Source organism: Schistocerca cancellata, chromosome 3 (assembly GCF_023864275.1).
Source record: "Schistocerca cancellata isolate TAMUIC-IGC-003103 chromosome 3, iqSchCanc2.1, whole genome shotgun sequence".
Classification (NCBI taxonomy): Eukaryota; Metazoa; Arthropoda; class Insecta; order Orthoptera; family Acrididae; genus Schistocerca; species Schistocerca cancellata.
The window spans coordinates 292,986,937-293,007,503 of NC_064628.1; the positions used below are offsets into that span (position 1 = coordinate 292,986,937).

Sequence of the window (20,567 nt, forward strand, 5' to 3'; positions counted from 1 at the left end):
CGATGTCATACGTACAGGATGCAGGCGTTCAAATTTTCTCTTAGCTTCAGTGTAGGTCAGTCAGTCCAGAGTCTTGTACTCTATGATTTTCCTTTCTTTCTGGAAAATCCTGCAGTGTGGCGAGAAAGGTGAATGGTCCTCTCTGCAGTTGACACGGATGGGAGGCAGGGCACATGGAGTATTGGGATGTGATGGGTGTCCGCAATCTCGACATGTGACACTGGAAGTACAGCGGAAAGACATGTGGCCAAACTTCCAGCACTTCAAACACCACATTGGGGAGGGATATAGGGCTTTACATCACAGTGGTAGACCATCACCTTGACCTTCTCAGACAATGTATCACCCTCGTAGGCCAAGATGAAGGCACCAGTGACAACCAGATTATCCCTCGGACCCCAGTGGACAAGTCGGACAAAATGTACACCTCGCTGCCCTAAAGTGGCGCACAGCTCATCGTCAGACTGCAAAAGAAGGTCCCTGTGAAATATGATACCCTGGACCATATTTCAGCTCTTACGGGGCGTGATGGTTACAGAAACATCCCCCAGCTTGTCACAAGCGAGTAACGTCCGTGGATGGGCGAAGGATGCTGTTTTGATCATTTTGATCAAGGCTGACCCAGACCTCATTTTGGACTTGTCCTCTAAATGCTCGACAAAAAACTGAAGCTTCATCATCATGAAAGATTCCCCATCAGCTCTCGAACGTACAAGGTCCCGGGGCGAATAAGATCTGCTTACATCCTTAGCCTGACATTCCTCCCATGGTGTGGAATGATTTGGGGTCAAACTTCTGTGCATTGAACTGAGCTCATGAATGCTTAGAGACTGCTGTGTTTCACCACCAGCAAGAGATGATGGACTACACTTCATCGTGTGTCATCCTCCCTGATATCACCCACTCTCACCAGGGGCCCTCCCCACAGGTGCCACCTAGCCGCAGAAAAGGCCACCTGGCAGGATGGCCATTGCCGGGAGTCCCAATACCCCAGGAGTATGGGCATCTACCCCTTGGCATACATGGGGAGTTAACGGCACAGGCATCAGCAGAACGATCCCTGTGTGGTCAGGGGGCTACAACCAACAGGGTACATGGCAACCCCACCACAATGGACTGGCCATCATGCTGGATATCAGGTGCAAAGAAGTCCATGGTCATCGTCGACGCAGAAAGTGATACTGCATAGTGCATGGTGGAAAACACACCCACGAAGGTGTCCCTGCCCAAGATATGGAGAATGAGTGGGACTTAAATGGGACGACGAGAAACTGGGCTAAAGATCTCAATGCACGATAGACACGATGCACCATGTAAGGCGCCCTTCCCCATTTGGCTCACTCTTCGGGAAAATTTTGATGAATGGATGTGATGATGATGATGTTTGGTTTGTGGGGCGCTCAACTGCGTGGTTATCAGCGCCCGTACAATTTCCCAACCTTTGCTCAGTCCAATTTCGCCATTTTCCTAGATGATGATGAAATGATGAGGACAACACAAACACCCAGTCATCTCGAGGCAGGTGAAAATCCCTGACCCCGCCGGGAATCGAACCCGGGACCCCGGGCTCGGGAAGCGAGAACGCTACCGCGAGGCCACGAGCGGCGGACTTGATGAATGGAGGTCAAACGCTACAGAGGACCATCACAAAGGTTGAAACGTGTGAGACTCCTTTTAGTTGCCTCTTACGACAGGCAGGAATACCTCGGGCCTATTCTAACCCCCAGACCCGCAGGGGGACCTTTCGTGGGCAAGTGCTCTGCTGACTGCAGTACCAAGCACAACTCACGACCACATCTTCACTGCTTTACTTTTCTGTTAGCATTTAAAATAGATTCAACATAGTTCACGTTTACACTGCACTCAAAAGCTGATTCCCACACAGTAATCAATCAATTCAAAACAGAAAGTGCCATTCGTGAAAATGATTTAACTCAAGTAGTAATGTCTACCAACCTGGTCACTTGACTAGAATACAAATGAGGTGCTGAGATCCATAAAGGTGTAAAGCACATAGCCATTGATCCCGCATTTAAGTGAATATCAGAGAAACCAGTTATACAGCTTCTCATGAATTTTCATATACACATGTGGTCCTACAGCACAGCTAAACCTGACTCACCAAAAGATCAGTAAGTTTGAGAAGCATGAATAAATTCTACATTCTTACAATCAACGGTGATGCGCTTTAGGCCCTCGTGATTCTCAGTGCTTCAAATGGATTACTGTATGATAAAATTCATGACTTAATATATTAACTCGTCCAGAAACCCACAAAATTGGTTTACTGACAGTACAACTTTAACATATACTGATATCCGATCTAATTTTACTATAGTATACAGGGTGTTACAAAAAGGTACGGCCAAACTTTCAGGAAACATTCCTCACACACAAAGAAAGAAAATATGTTATGTGGACATGTGTCCGGAAACGCTTACTTTCCATGTTAGAGCTCATTTCATTACTTCTCTTCAAATCACATTTATCATGGAATGGAAACACACAGCAACAGAACATACCAGCGAGACTTCGAACACTTTGTTACAGGAAATGTTCAAAATGCCCTCCGTTAGCGAGGATACATGCATCCACCCTCCATCGCATGGAATCCCTGATGCGCTGATGCAGCCCTGGAGAATGGCGTATTGTATCACAGCCGTCCACAATACGAGCAAGAAGAGTCTCTACATTTGGTACCAGGGTTGCGTAGACAAGAGCTTTCAAATGCCCCCATAAATGAAAGTCAAGAGGGTTGAGGTCAGGAGAGCATGGAGGCCATGGAATTGGTCCGCCTCTACCAATCCATCAGTCACCGAATCTGTTGTTGAGATGCGTACGAACACTTCGACTGAAATGTGCAGGAGCTCCATCGTGCATGAACCACATGTTGTGTCGTACTTGTAAAGGCATGTGTTCTAGCAGCACAGGTAGAGTACCCCGTATGAAATCATGATAACATGCTCCATTGAGCGTAGGTGGAAGAACATGGGGGCCAATCAAGACATCACCAACAATGCCTGCCCAAAAGTTCACAGAAAATCTGTGTTAATGACGTGATTGCACAATTGTGTGCGGATTCTCGTCAGCCCACACATGTTGATTCTGAAAATTTACAATTTGATCACGTCGGAATGAAGCCTCATCCGTAAAGAGAACATTTGCACTGAAATGAGGATTGACATGTTGTTGGATGAACCATTCGCAGAAGTGTACCCGTGGAGGCCAATCAGCTGCTGATAGTGCCTGCACACGCTGTACATGGTACGGAAACAACTGGTTCTCCTGTAGCACTCTCCATACAGTGACATGGTCAACGTTACCTTGTACAGCAGCAACTTCTCTAACGCCGACATTAGGGTTATCGTCAACTGCACGAAGAATTGCCTCGTCCATTGCAGGTGTCCTCGTCGTTCTAGGTCTTCCCCAGTCGCGAGTCATACGCTCGAATGTTCCATGCTCCCTAAGACGCCGTCTTGCTTCGAACGTCTTCCTGTCGGGAAACCTTCATTCTGGAAATCTGTCTCGATACAAACGTACCGCACCACGGCTATTGCCCCGTGCTAATCCATACATCAAATGCGCATCTGCCAACTCCGCATTTGTAAACATTGCAGTGACTGCAAAACCATGTTTGTGATGAACACTACCCTGTTGATGCTATGTACTGATGTGCTTGATGCTAGTACTGTAGAGCAATGAGTCGCATGTCAACACAAGCACCGAAGTCAACATTACCTTCCTTCAATTGGGCCAACTGGCGGTGAACTGAGGTAGTACAATACATACTGACGAAACTAAAATGAGCTCTAACATGGAAATTAAGTGTTTACGGACACATGGCCACATAACATCTTTTCTTTATTTGTGTGTGATGAATGTTTACTGAAAGTTTGGCCGTACCTTTTGGTAACACCCTGTATTGTGAGCGAATTAGCAAATCTGAGGAGTGTGCTGTCATCTATCAGGGTTTATGCTGAGCGAACTGGGACAAAAGTCTGACGCAGTGTGCTACCATCTGGTGGCATTTAAGCAAACTTCTAGTTGAGTGGCAAGGACTAGCTGTGTACATCGTGAACTGTACACATTGTTTATCAAATCCGTATGTATTTGGCCCACAAGGCAATTGTATCACGCGAGTTGTCCACAACTGGAGCTGTGCTCACAACCTTTACGCCAAGTTTCATGGAATCTGGAGGAGCAGTAATGCGGTAGATTTAAGGGCCGCATCTTTCAGATTGCAGCATCTATGTTATGTTTATCAGCATTCAAAGAAAAATAACTAATAAATCCCCAAGGTGTCGAAAGTTAGGGTGTTCACATGCTCTTGTGCTCCTACACATCAGCCACCACTGATTGTACCTAAGAAGTCTATGGAAGTTTTGAGGAAATATTGATTCTTCTGCGACTAGCGCCATTTAAGCAGTAAGACTACAATGAATGCCTACTCTAACCCAAACATCATAGGCACGATTGATAATCTTGACAGTACCGGTACTTCTCGACAATAGACTTGAGGAGCAGGTACCTTCAGTGGGAAGTGAAGACTATGTTTTCAGCACTTTGGGGACTTTGTCAGTACAGACGAATGCCATTTGGTTTAAAAAATGCAGCAGCAACATTCCAGCATTCATTGGACAAAGTGTTTAAAGGATTGGAACCTTGTCAATATCTGGTGTATCTGGATGAAACAATCATCTTTTCAAGAGGTAAGCAGGGACACAGACAATGACTAAACTATGTATTCAAGAGGTACATTGTTGTTAGAAGAGGTGTAAGTTCTTTAGCATACTCTGTGTAGATTGCAATTGATATCCAGTCACATCCAGTGGCCTTTCCACTGTTGAGTGTTTTCAGTTGCTTTCCTATCTGTAATCATTTATTTCAATATCTGTTATTCTGTCATTAGTGTGACGATTCAGAGGAGGAACTAGAGCATGATCTTCTTCCATGAAATAATTTGGGAAAAATATTTAGCATTTCTGCCTTATCTGTGTCATCCTCTGTGTCAGTGCCATTATGGTCACAGGGTGTCTCGACAGATGGCTTTGATCCATTTACATACTTAACATTAGACCAAAATTTATTAGGATTTTCTGTCAAGTCAGTAGAGAGAATTTTACTTCCAAATTTGTTGAAAACTTTATGCCTAGCACTCTTTATGCTAATTTTGGCTTCTTCTGGTTTTTGTTTGTCTGTGAGGCTTTGGCTATGTGTAAATTTGTTGTGAAGTTCTCTTTAATTTCACAGCAGCTGCCCAACACAATTGTCAAACTACAGAGGGTCTTTTCCATCCTTCCCAATTTTGTTTGTGGCATACCTGTCTCAATCATATAGTATGATGCTCATGAACTTTGTCCTTTGACTCTCAACATTATCAGTGATGGAGATGGCATTTTCGTGTTTACTTTTAAGATAAAATGAAATCTGTCTCTTGTAATTCTTGCTAAACAGAAAGATCTTCCTACCTTTCTTTGTATTCTTAATCACTGTGTATTCACTGATGTTGAAAGGCCTTATGATTCCCAGTTCTATACTAACTGAGATAGAATATTCAGGTCAGTTTGTCACCTGAAGGTCTAAGCTGTTATCTTCCTGAGTCAGTTCTCTCACAGACTGCTCTAGCTTATTTTTGGATATGGCTCACATCAGCACTAATGATGTGTTGATGTGTGCCACTTTAGAGCCTCTATGGTTACAAGTGGCAAGCTGAATCGGTAAAATCTGCAAGTCTTGTTTGCGAGACGAAAGAGTTCATTATCTGTAACATTGCTGACAGGGCCTATTGCGACCTCTGGTACAGAGCCAAGTGGGTCTAAATCAGTGGTGCAACTATGTAGGCTGCAGATACCTCTACTTATGCCATGGCGTGGTGGGGCATCAGCTCCCGCTTAATAGGTCAGGAGTCCACTATACACAGAAGATAGCTACATGGGTAGTGGGTCGCTGTTCGGAGTGGACTTCGTGATACTTTTTACATCACAGGGTCTCAAAAGGTGCAAGTCAAACACAGGACAAGGTTTGTCTTAGGAACTAAAGATAGTATAGTGGTAAACTGTTGTAGCTGTGTTGGAAACGAACCACAGCTCCAGACACTAACAGAAATCACTGAAGCACAAACTGTTACAGGTACTGAAATCTGGCTAAAGCTGTACACAAGTTCAATGAAAATTTTTACATAGGACCTGACAGTGTTCAGAAAAGATAGATTAAATACAATTTGAGGTGGCTTGTTCATTGCTTCCAGAAATAGTTTATCTTGTAGCGAAATCTAAGAAAATAGATTCTGTGAGTTACTACAGGTAGAGGTTATACTTAACCGGAATAAATTAATAACTGGTTCCTTTTACAGAGCTCCCAACTCAGATGATAAAGTTGCTGAACAATTCAAAGACGACTTGAGTCTCATTTCACATAGGCAATCCACTCACACATTTATACTTGGTGGTGACTTCAATCTACCCTCAATGTGTTAGTGAAAATACACATTGAAAGTCGGTGGTGGGCAGAAAACATCATTCACAACTGTACTAATTTTCTTAATTAAAACTATTTTGAACAATTTGTTCAGGAGCCCATTTGAAGTGTAAATGGTTGTGAAAACACATTCAACCTCTTAGCAACAAAAAATCCTGAACAAATAGGCAACATTATGGCAGATACAGGGATTAGTGACCACAAGATCTTTGTAGCAAGACTTAATACTGTAACATCCAAATTCACGAAAAACAAATGCAGAATATATCTATTTCAAAAAGCAGATAAAAACTTGCTTGAAGCCTTCCTAAGAGATGGCCTCCAATCCTTCTGAAATAACTATGAAAGTATAGACTAGATGTGGCTTAAATTTAAAGAAATAATGTCGCAAGCAATGGGAAGATTTATACCACATTAATTAATAAAAGATAGAACTGAGCCACTATGGTACACAAAACAAGGCAGTAATTCTTACAGAAGCAATGCAAGAAGCTTTTAATAGGTTCCACAATGAAACTTTGTCTTGAAATCTGACAGAAAATCCGAAGAGATTCTTACTGTATGCAAAATACACCAGTGGCAAGACAAAATCAACACCTACACTGCATAATAGCAATTGAAATGTTACTGATGACAGTGCTACTGAAGTGGAATTACTAAATATGGTTTCCGGCATTAGTTCACCAATGACAACAAAGTAAATATTCCAGAATTCAAATCGAGAACTCTTGTCAACACATGTAACTTAGAAACAGACTCCTTCAGTGTAGCAAAGCAACTTGAATTGCTTAATAAAGACAAGTCCTATTGTATAACAATTAGCCACAAACATAATATGCTGTTGTAGCAGGAGGAGGGGTGATACTCCTATGTGGTGCATTCCAGGTAGCAGATAGGGGGATCCTCACTGACTTATATTGGTGTTGAGTGAGATAAAATAACTCTCGTGGACCAAACTCATCCTCTGCAGTTAACAACTTTAGTTATAAATCGGAGCTTGCTCCAGCTGAGGTTAATTACCTTTGAAAGTTAAGTATGGAAAGATCTTTTAGGGAAAAAAATGCCGCCATCCTGCCCAAAAAGGCAGTTAAGGGATACATCGGATTCAGTGGGTAACCAACTAGAAGACAGCAACAAATCAGTGTGTTTGCAATCACCCTACTGCACACTAACTCATAAAAGAAGAATCAAAGGAGCAAACAAATTATATAGTAACACACAACATAAACTCACTACCTATGACAGGAAAACTCAAGAATTTCACAGATGAATTAAATAAACAAAAACTTTTAATAGCAGGTCTCCAAGAAACATGATAGAAGACCTGTAAAAATCTCAAGGATATAGAATGTATAAAGGGAAACCAGGACAGATGGTTATGAAGTAGTGTCCCAATTAGGAGCAAGCTTTATAGCAAATATAAATGTAATAAATTCAACAACTGATTTTCAAGCTATATCACCAAGAATTGCAACTGTGACTTTTAAAATTATGAATAAATCTTACACAATTACAAATGCTCATGCTTCCACACGTGGGAAAAAAAAACAACCAAAGGAAGAGGTAGATCACTTTTGGGACATTCTCCAATGAACTGGGAAGAGAATACATGAAGCGAATATAAAAATGTTATTGGGAGACTTCTACACCCAGCTGTGAAAAGAAAAGAAATAAAAGATATAATTGGAAAATGGAGTCCACAAAACTTTACAAACAAGAATGGTCAAAGACTTTTAGAAGTCTGAAGAGAACACAACCTTATATTTAAATCAACATACTTCAAGAGGAAGCCAAATAAACTTGAACCATTGAAACACCCAGACTGGATGGCAGAGGAGTGTTTGTTAGATGTCTGTATAGACAAAAATTTTCCTAAGGTAATCTACAATGTTAAAGTACTGAGAGGAGAATGCTAGTTAAAATTAAACTCAAATTCAGTCCATTAATGAAAAATAATGGAAAACTAATAAAACAAAAAGGAAGTATGATCCATATCAGCTAATCAAAAATGACAAATGACAACAAATAATACAAACCATTAATTTAACAGATGATGTAGAAGAACTGGTAAGTCTGAAGAAACAAGCAGAAAATCTAGCTCCTTTGAACCCACAAAGAAAACATGCAAGGTGGACACCAGAATATGACAAATTCCAGGAATAAAGACACCAAACACAGTTCTGTTTTCTGTGTTTGAAACTTTTCCAAACGCAGAAAACAGAGGAATGTCATCAACTTAAAAAATGAAAGGAAAAAATTCACACAAAACATTAGAAGAATTAAGAGAGGATTTCATAAAGACAGAATAAATTCTATGGGAGATAATTATCCAAAAAATTCCAGAAACTACTACTACAAAATCTTTGTGAAACAACTCCAACAGTATGAGCCCTCTATGCTAATACTGAAAGATGAAGATGGAAGAATGGCACACAGTAAAAAAGAAAATGCTGAAATTATGCCAAAAGCATTTATAAATTTTTTAACTGTGAAGAACATACAGAACTCTTACAAATCAACATAATACCCCAATAAAAACCAAAGCTAGCAAATCAGAACTTTCCAAGAAGCAAAAAGGAGCCCTTCATGACAAAGTTATAAAGCATGTAGAGAAGATCGTGTTTTTGTTGAATTGTGGAAATACTGAAGTGACTAGTCAAGGCCTCCTTACACAAAGCTCTAACAAAAAACTGGATAATAGAACAGTTCCCCAAACATTGGGCCACAGTCATCATCCTCCCACTACAAAAGAAAGGGGGATAGGAGCAATCTGGAAAATTACATAGGAATCTCTGCACTAGACTGTACAGACAAGATTTTATCCAATACATGGAAGAATCAAGGAACAGCTAGAACAACAGTTAAGGGAATAATAGGGAGTTTTCAGACTACTGAGAAGCTGTGCAGAGAACACAGTTTTAAACTGATTATGGCATACTACGGGAAACAGAACAAACCTCTGGCAATAGCATTAGTTGATTTTAAGAAGGCACTTGATTGTCTCCACAGCCCTTCAAGATTAAAAATTTAAAGGTATCTGGACTCCATTCAAAACAAATTGGACTTAATCTAACCAACACCAAACTCACAGTTAAGTTTAGAGAAGAAATTTCTGGCCCATTCCCCATAAAAACAGGCTTAAGACAAGATGACTATCACCATTACTGTTCATCTGAGCACTGGAATACATAATGAGAGACCGGTACACATACAACGCAAATAACACAAGAAAATCAGTCTTCTGTTTCTCATGGCTTCATATGTATTTTACGTGTTTCAATAAATTTTGTCGTTACTATGCAATTTCCAACCTTTCATAGTTTTTTGTGCATCTAATATTTTTCTAATGATTTGGCTTTCTAGTGCTTATAATTTATCTAAATTATAGTTTGATACTAGACATTCAGTTGCATGTAGACATTCTGACTTCACTACTGTACTGTAATGCCTTATTTTTGCATTTTCAGACAGTCCTTTGCTGTTCAAAAGTGGTTCTAAGCACTATGGGACTCAACATCTGATGTCATCAGTCCCCTAGACTTAGATCTACTTAAACCTAACTAACCTAAGGACATCACACACATCCAGGCCCGAGACAGGATTCGAACCTGCGACTGTAGCAGCAGCTTGGTTACGGACTGAAGTGCCTAGAACCACTCGGCCATAGGGGCCAGCTCCTTTGCTGTTGTAATAGTTTTTAGTTAGTTCCCATTTTATGTATTCCTTCCTCTATCGCAACAAACCATTTTCTTGGATTATCTCCACAAGATATTTAAATCTTTTAACCATTTTATTCTTATTGTTTATTCATTTTTTGCAGCTCTGAAATTATCTGTTATGAAACCACGAAGAAGGAATTGTGACATTTTTGCAATCACTGCAACTTTGTACTACACATTTTGCCTATTTTTAACAGTATCACATCATGAATAAAGCAAAAATATCACCTGGAACAAAAGCAGCAGGCAGCCAGAGAATGCAACTGAGACCAAGAAGAGCCACAATACAGGATGAGAAATTTTTATGATATCAGGGAGGAACAAGGAGAAATCTCTCCCATATGTAAGTTACATGGCTCAGCCTAAAAATGATCAGTGTCATTATCTTTATAAGAAATCACTCTTCTCTGCAAAGAAAGAAATAACACTGTTAGGCTCAATAGGTCAAAGTATTGACAGACAAAAGTATAACAAAACAATATGTGCAGCATTAGGAATAAAATATTAGAATTAGAACATTAATGTAGAAGTAAGAAAGTAGATGCAGCTTGTGTTTTGGAGCACTGGTTAATTGAATCTGAAATAGATATTTTTGGTTCCTCAAGGATATGTTGTGGCCAATATTATGTGTAGAAAAGAGAAAAAAAATTGGTGGAGTTGTAATTTTTCTCAAAGTCAGTCTGAAATTCACAAAAGTTGATGTAAGCCAGTTTTGTTCTGAAGTAGCTTGTGAGTTAAGCTGCATAAAGCTGACAGATGAGACTGCAATAGACAGATCTCTAAATGGAGAGGTACAAGTATTCGTTTAAAAAATAGCAAGGAAAAAAGAAAATATCACTATCTGCAGTGACTTCAATATAGAAATGTCAAACTGTGGCAAGTAAGTGTCAAGAACTTTTTTCAATATCGTAAGGTAATTAAATTTATTCTGTACAAATAAAAATACTACTCGCCAAGAAGTCTGCTCAGATAATATTATTGTTAACTTCTCTAGTGAGATTTTTACTGCTGGTCATGCTAATGGATGTTTCTCTGACCCTGGACCATTATTCCTCAGACTCTACAGCAACCTGTCAGGTCACATCAGTAATATAACCCACGATGAAAATGAGGGGACTTGGGTGAGAAGTCAGATAGACGAATTTGTGAACTGTTTGCTGATAGGCTAAGTTATATAAAATGGGACTTTTTGTATGAAACACAGATTTAACAAAATAATGTTGAAACTGTGTTTGACAGATTCTTTAGCAAATATATTGAAGTGTGGTACACTTAATCACCCTTAAGAAAAACTAAGTTTAAATGTAAGCCCAAAACAAAGTAGCAAATTGGTATACTAAAGAACTGAAAACATTAGGGAACAAATGTTATTGCAAAATGCATATAAAAAAACTTTGGGAAGGACACCAAAGAAGCTGATACAGATTATAATAAGTATCAGAAGTATAAAAATTTTTCTAAAACTAAGTTGCTTAATGAGAAAATATTATTGTATGAAAGCTTTATAGAAACTCCACCAAACAAGTGCAAAGCAGCATGGCAGATTATCACACAAGTACACTCCCCCAACCAAACACAGGAAGTATCACTTGAATGAGACCAACTGAATGAGTTCTTTGTGACTTCAGTGAAAGAAACTGCAAACAGAATAAACTTGGCCAACACATCAGCAAGCGAACAACTTGGTAAGTGGCTGCCAGTGAAACAGTTTTTTCAGTGGAAGATTATCACATCCACAGATGTAATAAAAGCAGTAAAAAACCTCCAACTCTGAAACTATGGATAATTACTCGCTATCCAACTGCATTATCAAGAAAACTATTCATTTTATCTGTGAACCTTTAGCCTTCAATTTTAACAAATGTGTTCAGCTCAGAATTTTCCCAGCATCATTAAAAATTTCTAAAGATATACCAATTTTTAAAAAGGAGACAAATCTCCCCCAAAATTATTTCCTTGTCTCAATAGCTCCTGTAACTTCTAAAATATTTGAAACTCTTATACATAATCAATTAAGTGATAATTCTGAAGAATATAATCTCCTTTCGAACAAACAGTTTGGTTACAGACAAGGAAAAAATACCACCTCAGTGGTTCTTGACATTATAAACCAGATAAATAACTGCTTTTGAAACTATGGTTTTATGTGACCTAAGTACAGCCTCTGATTGTATCCCTTATGAAATATGAAGAAACTTGAATTTTATGAAGTACAAACAACAGCAATAAAAATACTTGCTTCATACTTAAGACACAAAAAACAATATGTTTCAGTGAGAAACGGGCATTCTTTTATGAAAATGGTAGAGACAGGGTTACCACTTGGATCAGTGCTTGGACCATTCTTTTTCATAATTGCTATCAATGACTCGTCACAACCTGTTCCTTAATTTGTGGTCTGCTATGCAGATGACCCAACAATTATTGCTGTAAACTAATATTGACCTCAATAAATGATTAACAGGCAGGGTACTTATGATGCTGACACCAAAATTTTGAGAGTGCTCAGCAAAGAGGAGAAGAGGAATCTAAATTTGTCCTCAGTGCCAGTTATCCTAGCAGACTATGTGCACAAGTTTCAAGCCAATTTCTATGTTTTCTGAAATATAATACCAGATTCTCACTGACAGTAAAAATTAATCATGGGGAGTCAGTAAGAAATGAAACATAGACGCATGTGTTTGAGCATATTACAGTAATCACAAAAGCACATCACAGAGAGACAGACATTGGTATAACAGGTAAACTGGTGGGCCTACGTTAATGTGGATACTTAGCTCTTCCCACATACACATATACCTATGATTCTTCCTTTCTCCTCTCACAACTGGTCTATAGCAGTGTCAAGTTAAGCGCAGGGCACTAAACTGACACCTTTAAGCTGTTTGTAATTAAGTGATGACTCTGGGCATATTTCCTGAAAGACAAATATGGGAAATACGGAAGCGTCCGATCCCGCCCGTCTGCTTTGACCCATGACGTCACAAATATGGCTGAAAGATCATAAACCACGATTCCAATATGGCGCATATAAAGTCGGTACGTACACATTATGAGGACGAAAATACATCGAAAAACAAACACACACACTTATCACAAAAAGCCTAATGACACTAACGGGACAAGCGGGGGAAATGGGGTGTTTTTGGGTGCGGGCAAACTAAATATAAACAAATTTAGACACCCACCCCCATACAAAACCACACAAAACGACGAAAAAAAGCGACATCGCAAAACTCTCCAAATGCCACTAAACACAATATCATCTGGAATCTGACACTTCCCTTGACCTATATAGCTCAACAGCAGCTGCCAATCCCATAAATTAGGGTCAAACACTTCCCTTGGTCTATATAGCTCAAAAACATCTCCCGATACCAATATCAACATTCACAGCCACACATTGGGATCTAACACTTCCCTTGACCTGCGCACTGTTAATTTTATCCGTCATATCCATTCCTGAACAAAAACAACAACCGATTAATTTTACTAAAATTACCACACAATGTACAACGAACAACACTAAATTAACCTTCACACAAAATCGTCAACTCACTGAAACGAATTCCACTACAAAACACAGCCGACACTCGAAGAATTCTGGATAATGAGCAAAAGCAAACTGAGCCCATTACACCACACAAACGAAAACCCTGAACATACCACCAGAAACCACAACACGACGACATCTACAAACACGCCACACTCACAAACCAAACTCCGCGCCGTCATGACGTCACACACGACAACACCCTTACGTCACGGGTCAAAGCCGACGCGTGGGATCGGACGCTTCTGTCGACCCCAAATGTGCTGTAGTGACAGCCATTGACAACGCTGGAGATAGTCAAACTACCTCTGATTGGCTACTATATCACTACTTCATCTTTTCAAAAGTTTTTGAGAGAATGTACACACAAATAACTGAGCATAACCACCAACCAGCTGTCCCTCAGAATGAATGGCCTCTACCAAACTGTGGCCAAAAATGGAGTTAACCACCCAATGGTCAATACACTGCTGAGCACAACATGCTTAAGTTCAATGGTTGTTTCACAACCCTTGTCATTTGGATCTTCCCCTCCAGCACCAACTTTACTGAATTATGCAGATGAGAGGATAACAGATACTCCTGGCCTCAGTCTCCACTAACCCACTGTTCCTACTACTGCCACCCAACAGTTTCCCCTTCCTTTGTCCTGTTACCTCCACCCAATCCATACCTCCAAAATCATCTTCATTTTGCGCCACACGAACTCACCTGCTCCGATGTCCATACACTGCATGAATAGCCCATGCACCTACCACCTCTCATTCCCACATTTCTATCCAGCCAACCATCTGCTCCCTGTAAACCATTATCTACCCACACCTAACCCCTCATTCTGCTTCCCACCTCCACCTCCTCCTCCCTCTACCCACCTATGCAGCACTAGCCCTCACCCTAGTCCTTTGGGGTCCTGGATTCCATTCCAGGCTGGGTCGGAAATTCTCTCTTCACAGGGACTGGGTGTTGTTGTGTCATCATCATCATAATGATCACCACCACCAACGCACAAATCACTATAGTGATGCTGAATAAAAAGACTTGCACTGGGTGGCCGAGCAAACCCAGATGGGTTCTCCCAGTCAATAATGCCATACAATTATTTCATTTTCATATGCCTTATGCCACAAAATTACATTTGTTTTGGAGATCTAGCAAATTTTTAGTATGCCAATTTCCACCTAGTGGCATAGTGTTCGGCAAGGTAAAAAGTTCAAAAGCTGAATTACAGTCACGGAAATACTATAGTACACATGGCACACAGTGCCGTGAGGCTTACTTTGCATAGTCCGACACAATCACTCAAAACATTTACATGTGTGTGAACTCTATCGCACATCTGTTGTACTCAAAATGAACACTTCAGAATATCATTTCTTTAAAGAAAGGAAAACAATGTGACCCCTTCAAAGTCAAAGTGCTTGTAGCACTGAGCAACATGGATGAGGATGTAAATTTTCTGATTGTGTTGGTTACTAAAATTGCCATACTATATCTAATTAAAATTATCAAGGTGCACACTAAACCCTAAAATAGCATCTATAATCCCATCTATTGATTACTCAAAAAAATTACCAATGCCCATACCTCTATCCAAGATATTATGGAAGTAATTGGAATGAAAAAATAATGTATCTAACATTCATCTCATTACATCAGTCCTTTTTGGTGTTTCAATTTTTCTGTGTCTTTGATGACGTTTATGAGAAGGTACTAATACTAAGAAAATCTTGCTATACCAACAGTTTTCTGAGAAGCAGAAAGGGATGGAAAGTCACAGCAGCTATAGGCAGTGAGACTGCATAATTCAAAACCAAAATACACAAATTAATAGTTACAACATAGAAATTAGTGTCATCCAGTATTTTTTTCACTTAAATTACCTCACAAGCATACCATAGCAGGAAAACAGCACCATTGAAAATGCGCAAAAGTAATCCATTTGTTCAGTAAGCACTGTATCTCTTGCATGAAACACTGCTGACCACAACCATGCATTCAAGCAGACCTGCAAGTAATTCTCCATTAACACTGGGGAAGAATTTCAGACATTCATATGCAAAGAGAAATGAAATGTAGCATACCGCCCCATACACATGCCAGAACCAATACATTGGGCTATCTCTCCTTACTTCCTTGTGAAACCTCCTCAGCATCAAAAGATGCGAGACAAAATTCATCACAGAAAAAATGAAGGAGGCTGGTTCTTGCACACCAAGAAAACGTATAAAGGGCCACTGAAAAAGAAACCAATATTAGTGCTCACGATAACCATTCAATGAAATCTGTTTTTACTCCACAATCCGAACTGCCTCACTTTTCCATGAAACTGTGGAACATCCCAATTACGTCTTAAGAAGTTTTCAACTGTATGCCACATACAGCTGTACTGGCACTCTTCCCTACAAGTCCATTTTAGCGCTCTTTGGTAGAACGGCTGAACTGCCGTGGAAAAGTCCAGGCCATCTATAAATGAAAGACGGTGATGTGCGTAAAAATCTTTTAGTATTTCACTTCCCTGTAGAAATAATTATTTTACATAGGTACCTTTCGTGCAGTTTTGTCCGACACATCTGTCAACACAGTTTTTATAGAACAGGGTTCTATCGCCAACAGACGCCGCAACAACATTAAACAATCCTGTCGTTACTAGCCATGCTACTATAAGTGACATTTTCACCAATTTTTCGTTCTACGCCTTCAACATTATTTACTACGATACGAAAAAATATCATAATGTAATCACGCACATGTTATCAAACACAGAACTTCGTATGACAGCCGGCATGTACTTCCTTCCACTTGCATCGTCAATGTAAACACCACTGACCACACACATAAATAGCGTGGCACCACTGCGAGTATGAATCGACAAGGGCGAATACGAGGAATATCAGGGATCTATGGGAAAAACACGCACAAACGTTACTACAGCATCGTCCCGATAATGCGAACCCAACAGTGCACTGATAAAGGCAAAACGCGGATAATCCTGTTGAAGTGAAATGTCCATGTTGACATTTAGGTGAAACCTCTCTGCTAAGTAGCTGCATGTGAAATTCATGAAATGTCTGTTGTTGTACCGAATACAAATTCTAAGAACTACGCCGCGTATTTGCTTTATTAATTCCATTAAGGTATATTGTGCTCTTTTCTTTGAATTTCTGCAATAGGTTATGGGCCCAATCTGTGGTTCTTTCAAGGAAATTATTGGCTTCAATAGTTTTGCAACTAGTGACTCCAGAAACAAGTTTGCCTGTTTATTTATTTATTTATTATCATCCCAATGTTCACATTTGTGATATAGGATTTGTCAGGGTACATTTTAACAACTATATAATATCTTTACAAAATTTGTATCTGTGCTGAATTCATACTAATCTATCTTATGTTTAATACAATATACAACTAATAAGTGTTTTTATAACATAATTTATTATGCACTGATGTAATTTCATTTGTCACATTAACTTAAACATATATTTTATACAGTTGCGCAGAGATATTCACTTATGCTGTAATAGCATTTGTCAAGCATGTGGTTCTTTAGAACAGTTTTAAATTTATCCTCATTTTCCAGCTCTTTGATATGTTTTGGTAGTGCATTAAAAAGTTTGATGCCTTGATTACATTCATGTTTCTGGCTTCGGGTTCTTGTTACAGCTTGTATGTGGAGATCTTTACATTGCCGTGTAGGGTCAACAGAAACCTCCGATCTTACTCGTCGGCTTTGACCCGTGACGTAAGCGTGTTGTGGTGTGTGACGTCATTACGGCGCGGAGTTTGGTTTGTGATTGTGGCGTGTTTGTAGATGTCGTGTTGGTGTTTGTTGTGCCCTCTGGTGGTGTGTTCATGGTTTTCGTTTGTTTGGTGTGTTGGGGCCAGTTTTCTGTTGCTCAGTGGTGAGTGCTGTGTTCGTGGTTTTGAAGCGGAATTTGTATTAGTGAGTTAACGGTTTTGTGTGATGGTTAATGTAATGATAATTGCTGTACGTCGGGTGAGTTTGTTATTGAGTGTATTCGGTTGTGGTTTTTTGTTCAGGAATGGATATGAAAGACCGCATGAATAGTGCTCGGTTGAGGGCGATGATGGGCGAGACACCGTTAGAGCTGATCAAATTTCTACAGCTATGTTTGTTTGCTATGGTTTGTGGTGTTTTTTGATTTTTGCAATGGTGGATGGGATCGGGAGATTCTGTTGAGCTACATAGGTCAAGGGAAGTGTTCGATCCTAATTTATGGGATCGGGAGCTGTTGTAGATGTATGTAGGTTAGGGAAGTGTTTGTTTGCTATGGTTTGTGGTGTTTTTTGAGTTTTGTATTGGGGGATGTGATCGGGAGGTTCTGTTGAGCTATATAGGTCAAGGGAAGTGTTCGATCCCAATTTATGGGATCGGGAGTTACTGTAGATCTATATAGGTCAAGGGAAGTGTCTGATTCCGGATAAGAATGTGTTTTTTGGTATTTGGTCAGTTTTGTGATGTCGATTTTTTTCGTCGTATGGCGGTCGGTGGCTACATTTGTGTTTATTTAGTTTCTCCCCACCCAAAAACCCCCAATTTCCCACGCTTGTCCCGTTAGAGTCATTAGGCTTTTTGTGAAACCTGTGTATTTCAGTGTTTATGTTACGTATGCGATGTTTTTATATCCGCCATATTGGAATGGTCGTTTCCGCCATATTTGTGACGTCATGGGTCAAAGCCGACGGGTAAGATCGGACGCTTCTGTATTTCCGCCGTGTATTGTAATTATGGAAGTCTGTATTGGTTTTCATTTTGTCCTGATTTCTCTTGATCACCAACAGACATTTCAGAATGTATAATGATGATTATGTTATATCAAGATGGCGTCGCGTGTAGAAGTGTGTATAAATAGTTCCACGGTAAACGGCTACATATCGAGTATAAATTGTATAAAGTGCAATAACTACATCGCGAAAGGTATCAAGTTATGTGCAGTGTCGCAAAAATGGATTCATACAAAGTGTTTCGCGGGAACGGAAGAATGGGACGCGAAATGTGACTGTGGCATGGAATGCTGCGATCTACTAACGGTAGCTTTGTCAAGATACGATAACTGCATAGAAGAAAGTGTTACTACATCGCTTCAGCAAGACCTTGTGCTTGCAAATCGTTACGTAAATAAGTTAGAGGAACTGATAAAGCAGCGGAATTATGACGATTTAAAAAACGAGTGTAATGAAAACATACCGGCAATTTTCGTTTCAAACAAAACTTCTGCTAGTAGTAAACGAAATCTTTCTGGCGGTATGACATCGTCAGTAAATAGAGTGCAAAGAAAAACGGGTAATAAAGACACGACAGGACGAAATGTGAACTCAAAAAATAAGACACGTGAAAGTGAATCTAGATCATCTGTGTGTTCTAACGAGAGAAATGTTTCTCCAAAGTGTACTATAAAAACGACGGAGAACAACAAATATCAAGTCTGTGTATTAGGTGATAGTCATGCAAAGGGTGTGGCACAAATAATAAATGATCAGCAGTCGCAATTCAGAGTAACAGCCATTGTCAAACCTGGTGCTCCCCTAAATGAAATAGTAAATAATTGTGAAAACTTAGTTAAGACTGGAACATGCTGTGTGCTAATAGGTGGAGCAAATGACATATACAAAAATGAAAGCCAACTAGCGACAAGGGCACTTCAAACAACTCTAAAAGAGCTGTCAGATCTAAATTTAAAGGTTCTCGTTGTAAGTGTTCCACATAGACATGATCTAATCGAGGAATCATGTGTAAACAAAGAAATAAAGTCAACAAATAATAAATTCAGGAAGATCTGCTGTGCTTTTAAGTGTGCAACTTTTGTGGATGCAAACAGCTCAGTGAGAAATCATTTCACGAGGCATGGACAGCACAGGAACTATTATGGAAAAAAGATGATGGGTGAAAAGATACTAGAAGAAATAAGCCGCATAACAGTAGAAAAGTTCCCTAAAATCCCACTCCAAATGAGGACAGAAGCAGAAGAAATGAAAACCTTAACAAGAGCAACATTTGCTGAAGCACTAAAAACATCATCATCTGCTATTGTAAATATTAAAATGCCATCAGGTGCCACAGCTAGTATAAACAATCAATCAGCATCATCAACTTCAAGTAGGAAAAGCAACAGAAACAAGAAACCTGTGGTACAACAGGATTTTTGGTATCCAGCCATAATGAAAACTCCAAGATAACAGTGTTAAACTTGAAATAGCAGTAAGTAACACCCAACCTGATGTCTTGTGTATTACAGAACATTGGTGTAAGGACCAAGAAATTAGTAGTATTCATATTAATCCATTTAAACTGGCAAATAATTATAGTAGGAAAATTGCAAAAGGTGGTGGAGTCGGTATTTACCTTAGACAAGAGTTAGAATTTAAAGAGAGATGTGAAGCAGAGAACTTAAGTATTGAAAAGTTTTTTGAAGCAGGTGCTGTCCAGCTATATGGCCTGATGAAAAAAGTCATAGTCATAACAGTGTATAGGTCACCATGTGGAAACATAGAAGTCTTTTTTGATAAATTAGAATTGTTGCTAAATACTATTTACAAAAAAGAAACTGTGATTATTCTTTGTGGTGATTTCAATATTAATCTTCTAGTTGAAAGTCAACAAAAAAGGGAATTTTTGGACATATTAAAGAGTTTCAACATGTCACTACACATAAACAATTCAACTAGAATAACAAACACCTCCAATAGCCTCATAGATAACATTTTCTCAAATATGTCAGAAACTGACATAGAGGTAACAAACATAGATTTAGGATTGTCTGACCACAATGCTCTCACCATTGAAATCCCTTTAAGGTCAA

At 39.5% G+C, this 20,567-nt stretch overlaps 1 protein-coding gene across 1 annotated transcript in view; it reads right to left on the reverse strand.

The window, feature by feature from the left end:
- Positions 1 to 16,748, reverse strand: part of LOC126174989 (post-GPI attachment to proteins factor 3) — a 97,204-nt gene extending 80,456 nt beyond the window's left edge. The window contains exons 1-4 of the mRNA XM_049921469.1: positions 16,294 to 16,748; positions 16,064 to 16,212; positions 15,831 to 15,983; positions 15,630 to 15,754 (exon numbers count right to left, since the gene is read on the reverse strand). Coding sequence (XP_049777426.1) covers positions 15,630 to 15,754; positions 15,831 to 15,983; positions 16,064 to 16,212; positions 16,294 to 16,420 — 554 coding nt within the window. The 5' untranslated portion in view covers positions 16,421 to 16,748. The remainder of the gene's footprint in view (positions 1 to 15,629; positions 15,755 to 15,830; positions 15,984 to 16,063; positions 16,213 to 16,293) is intronic.
- Positions 16,749 to 20,567: the final 3,819 nt, after the last annotated feature.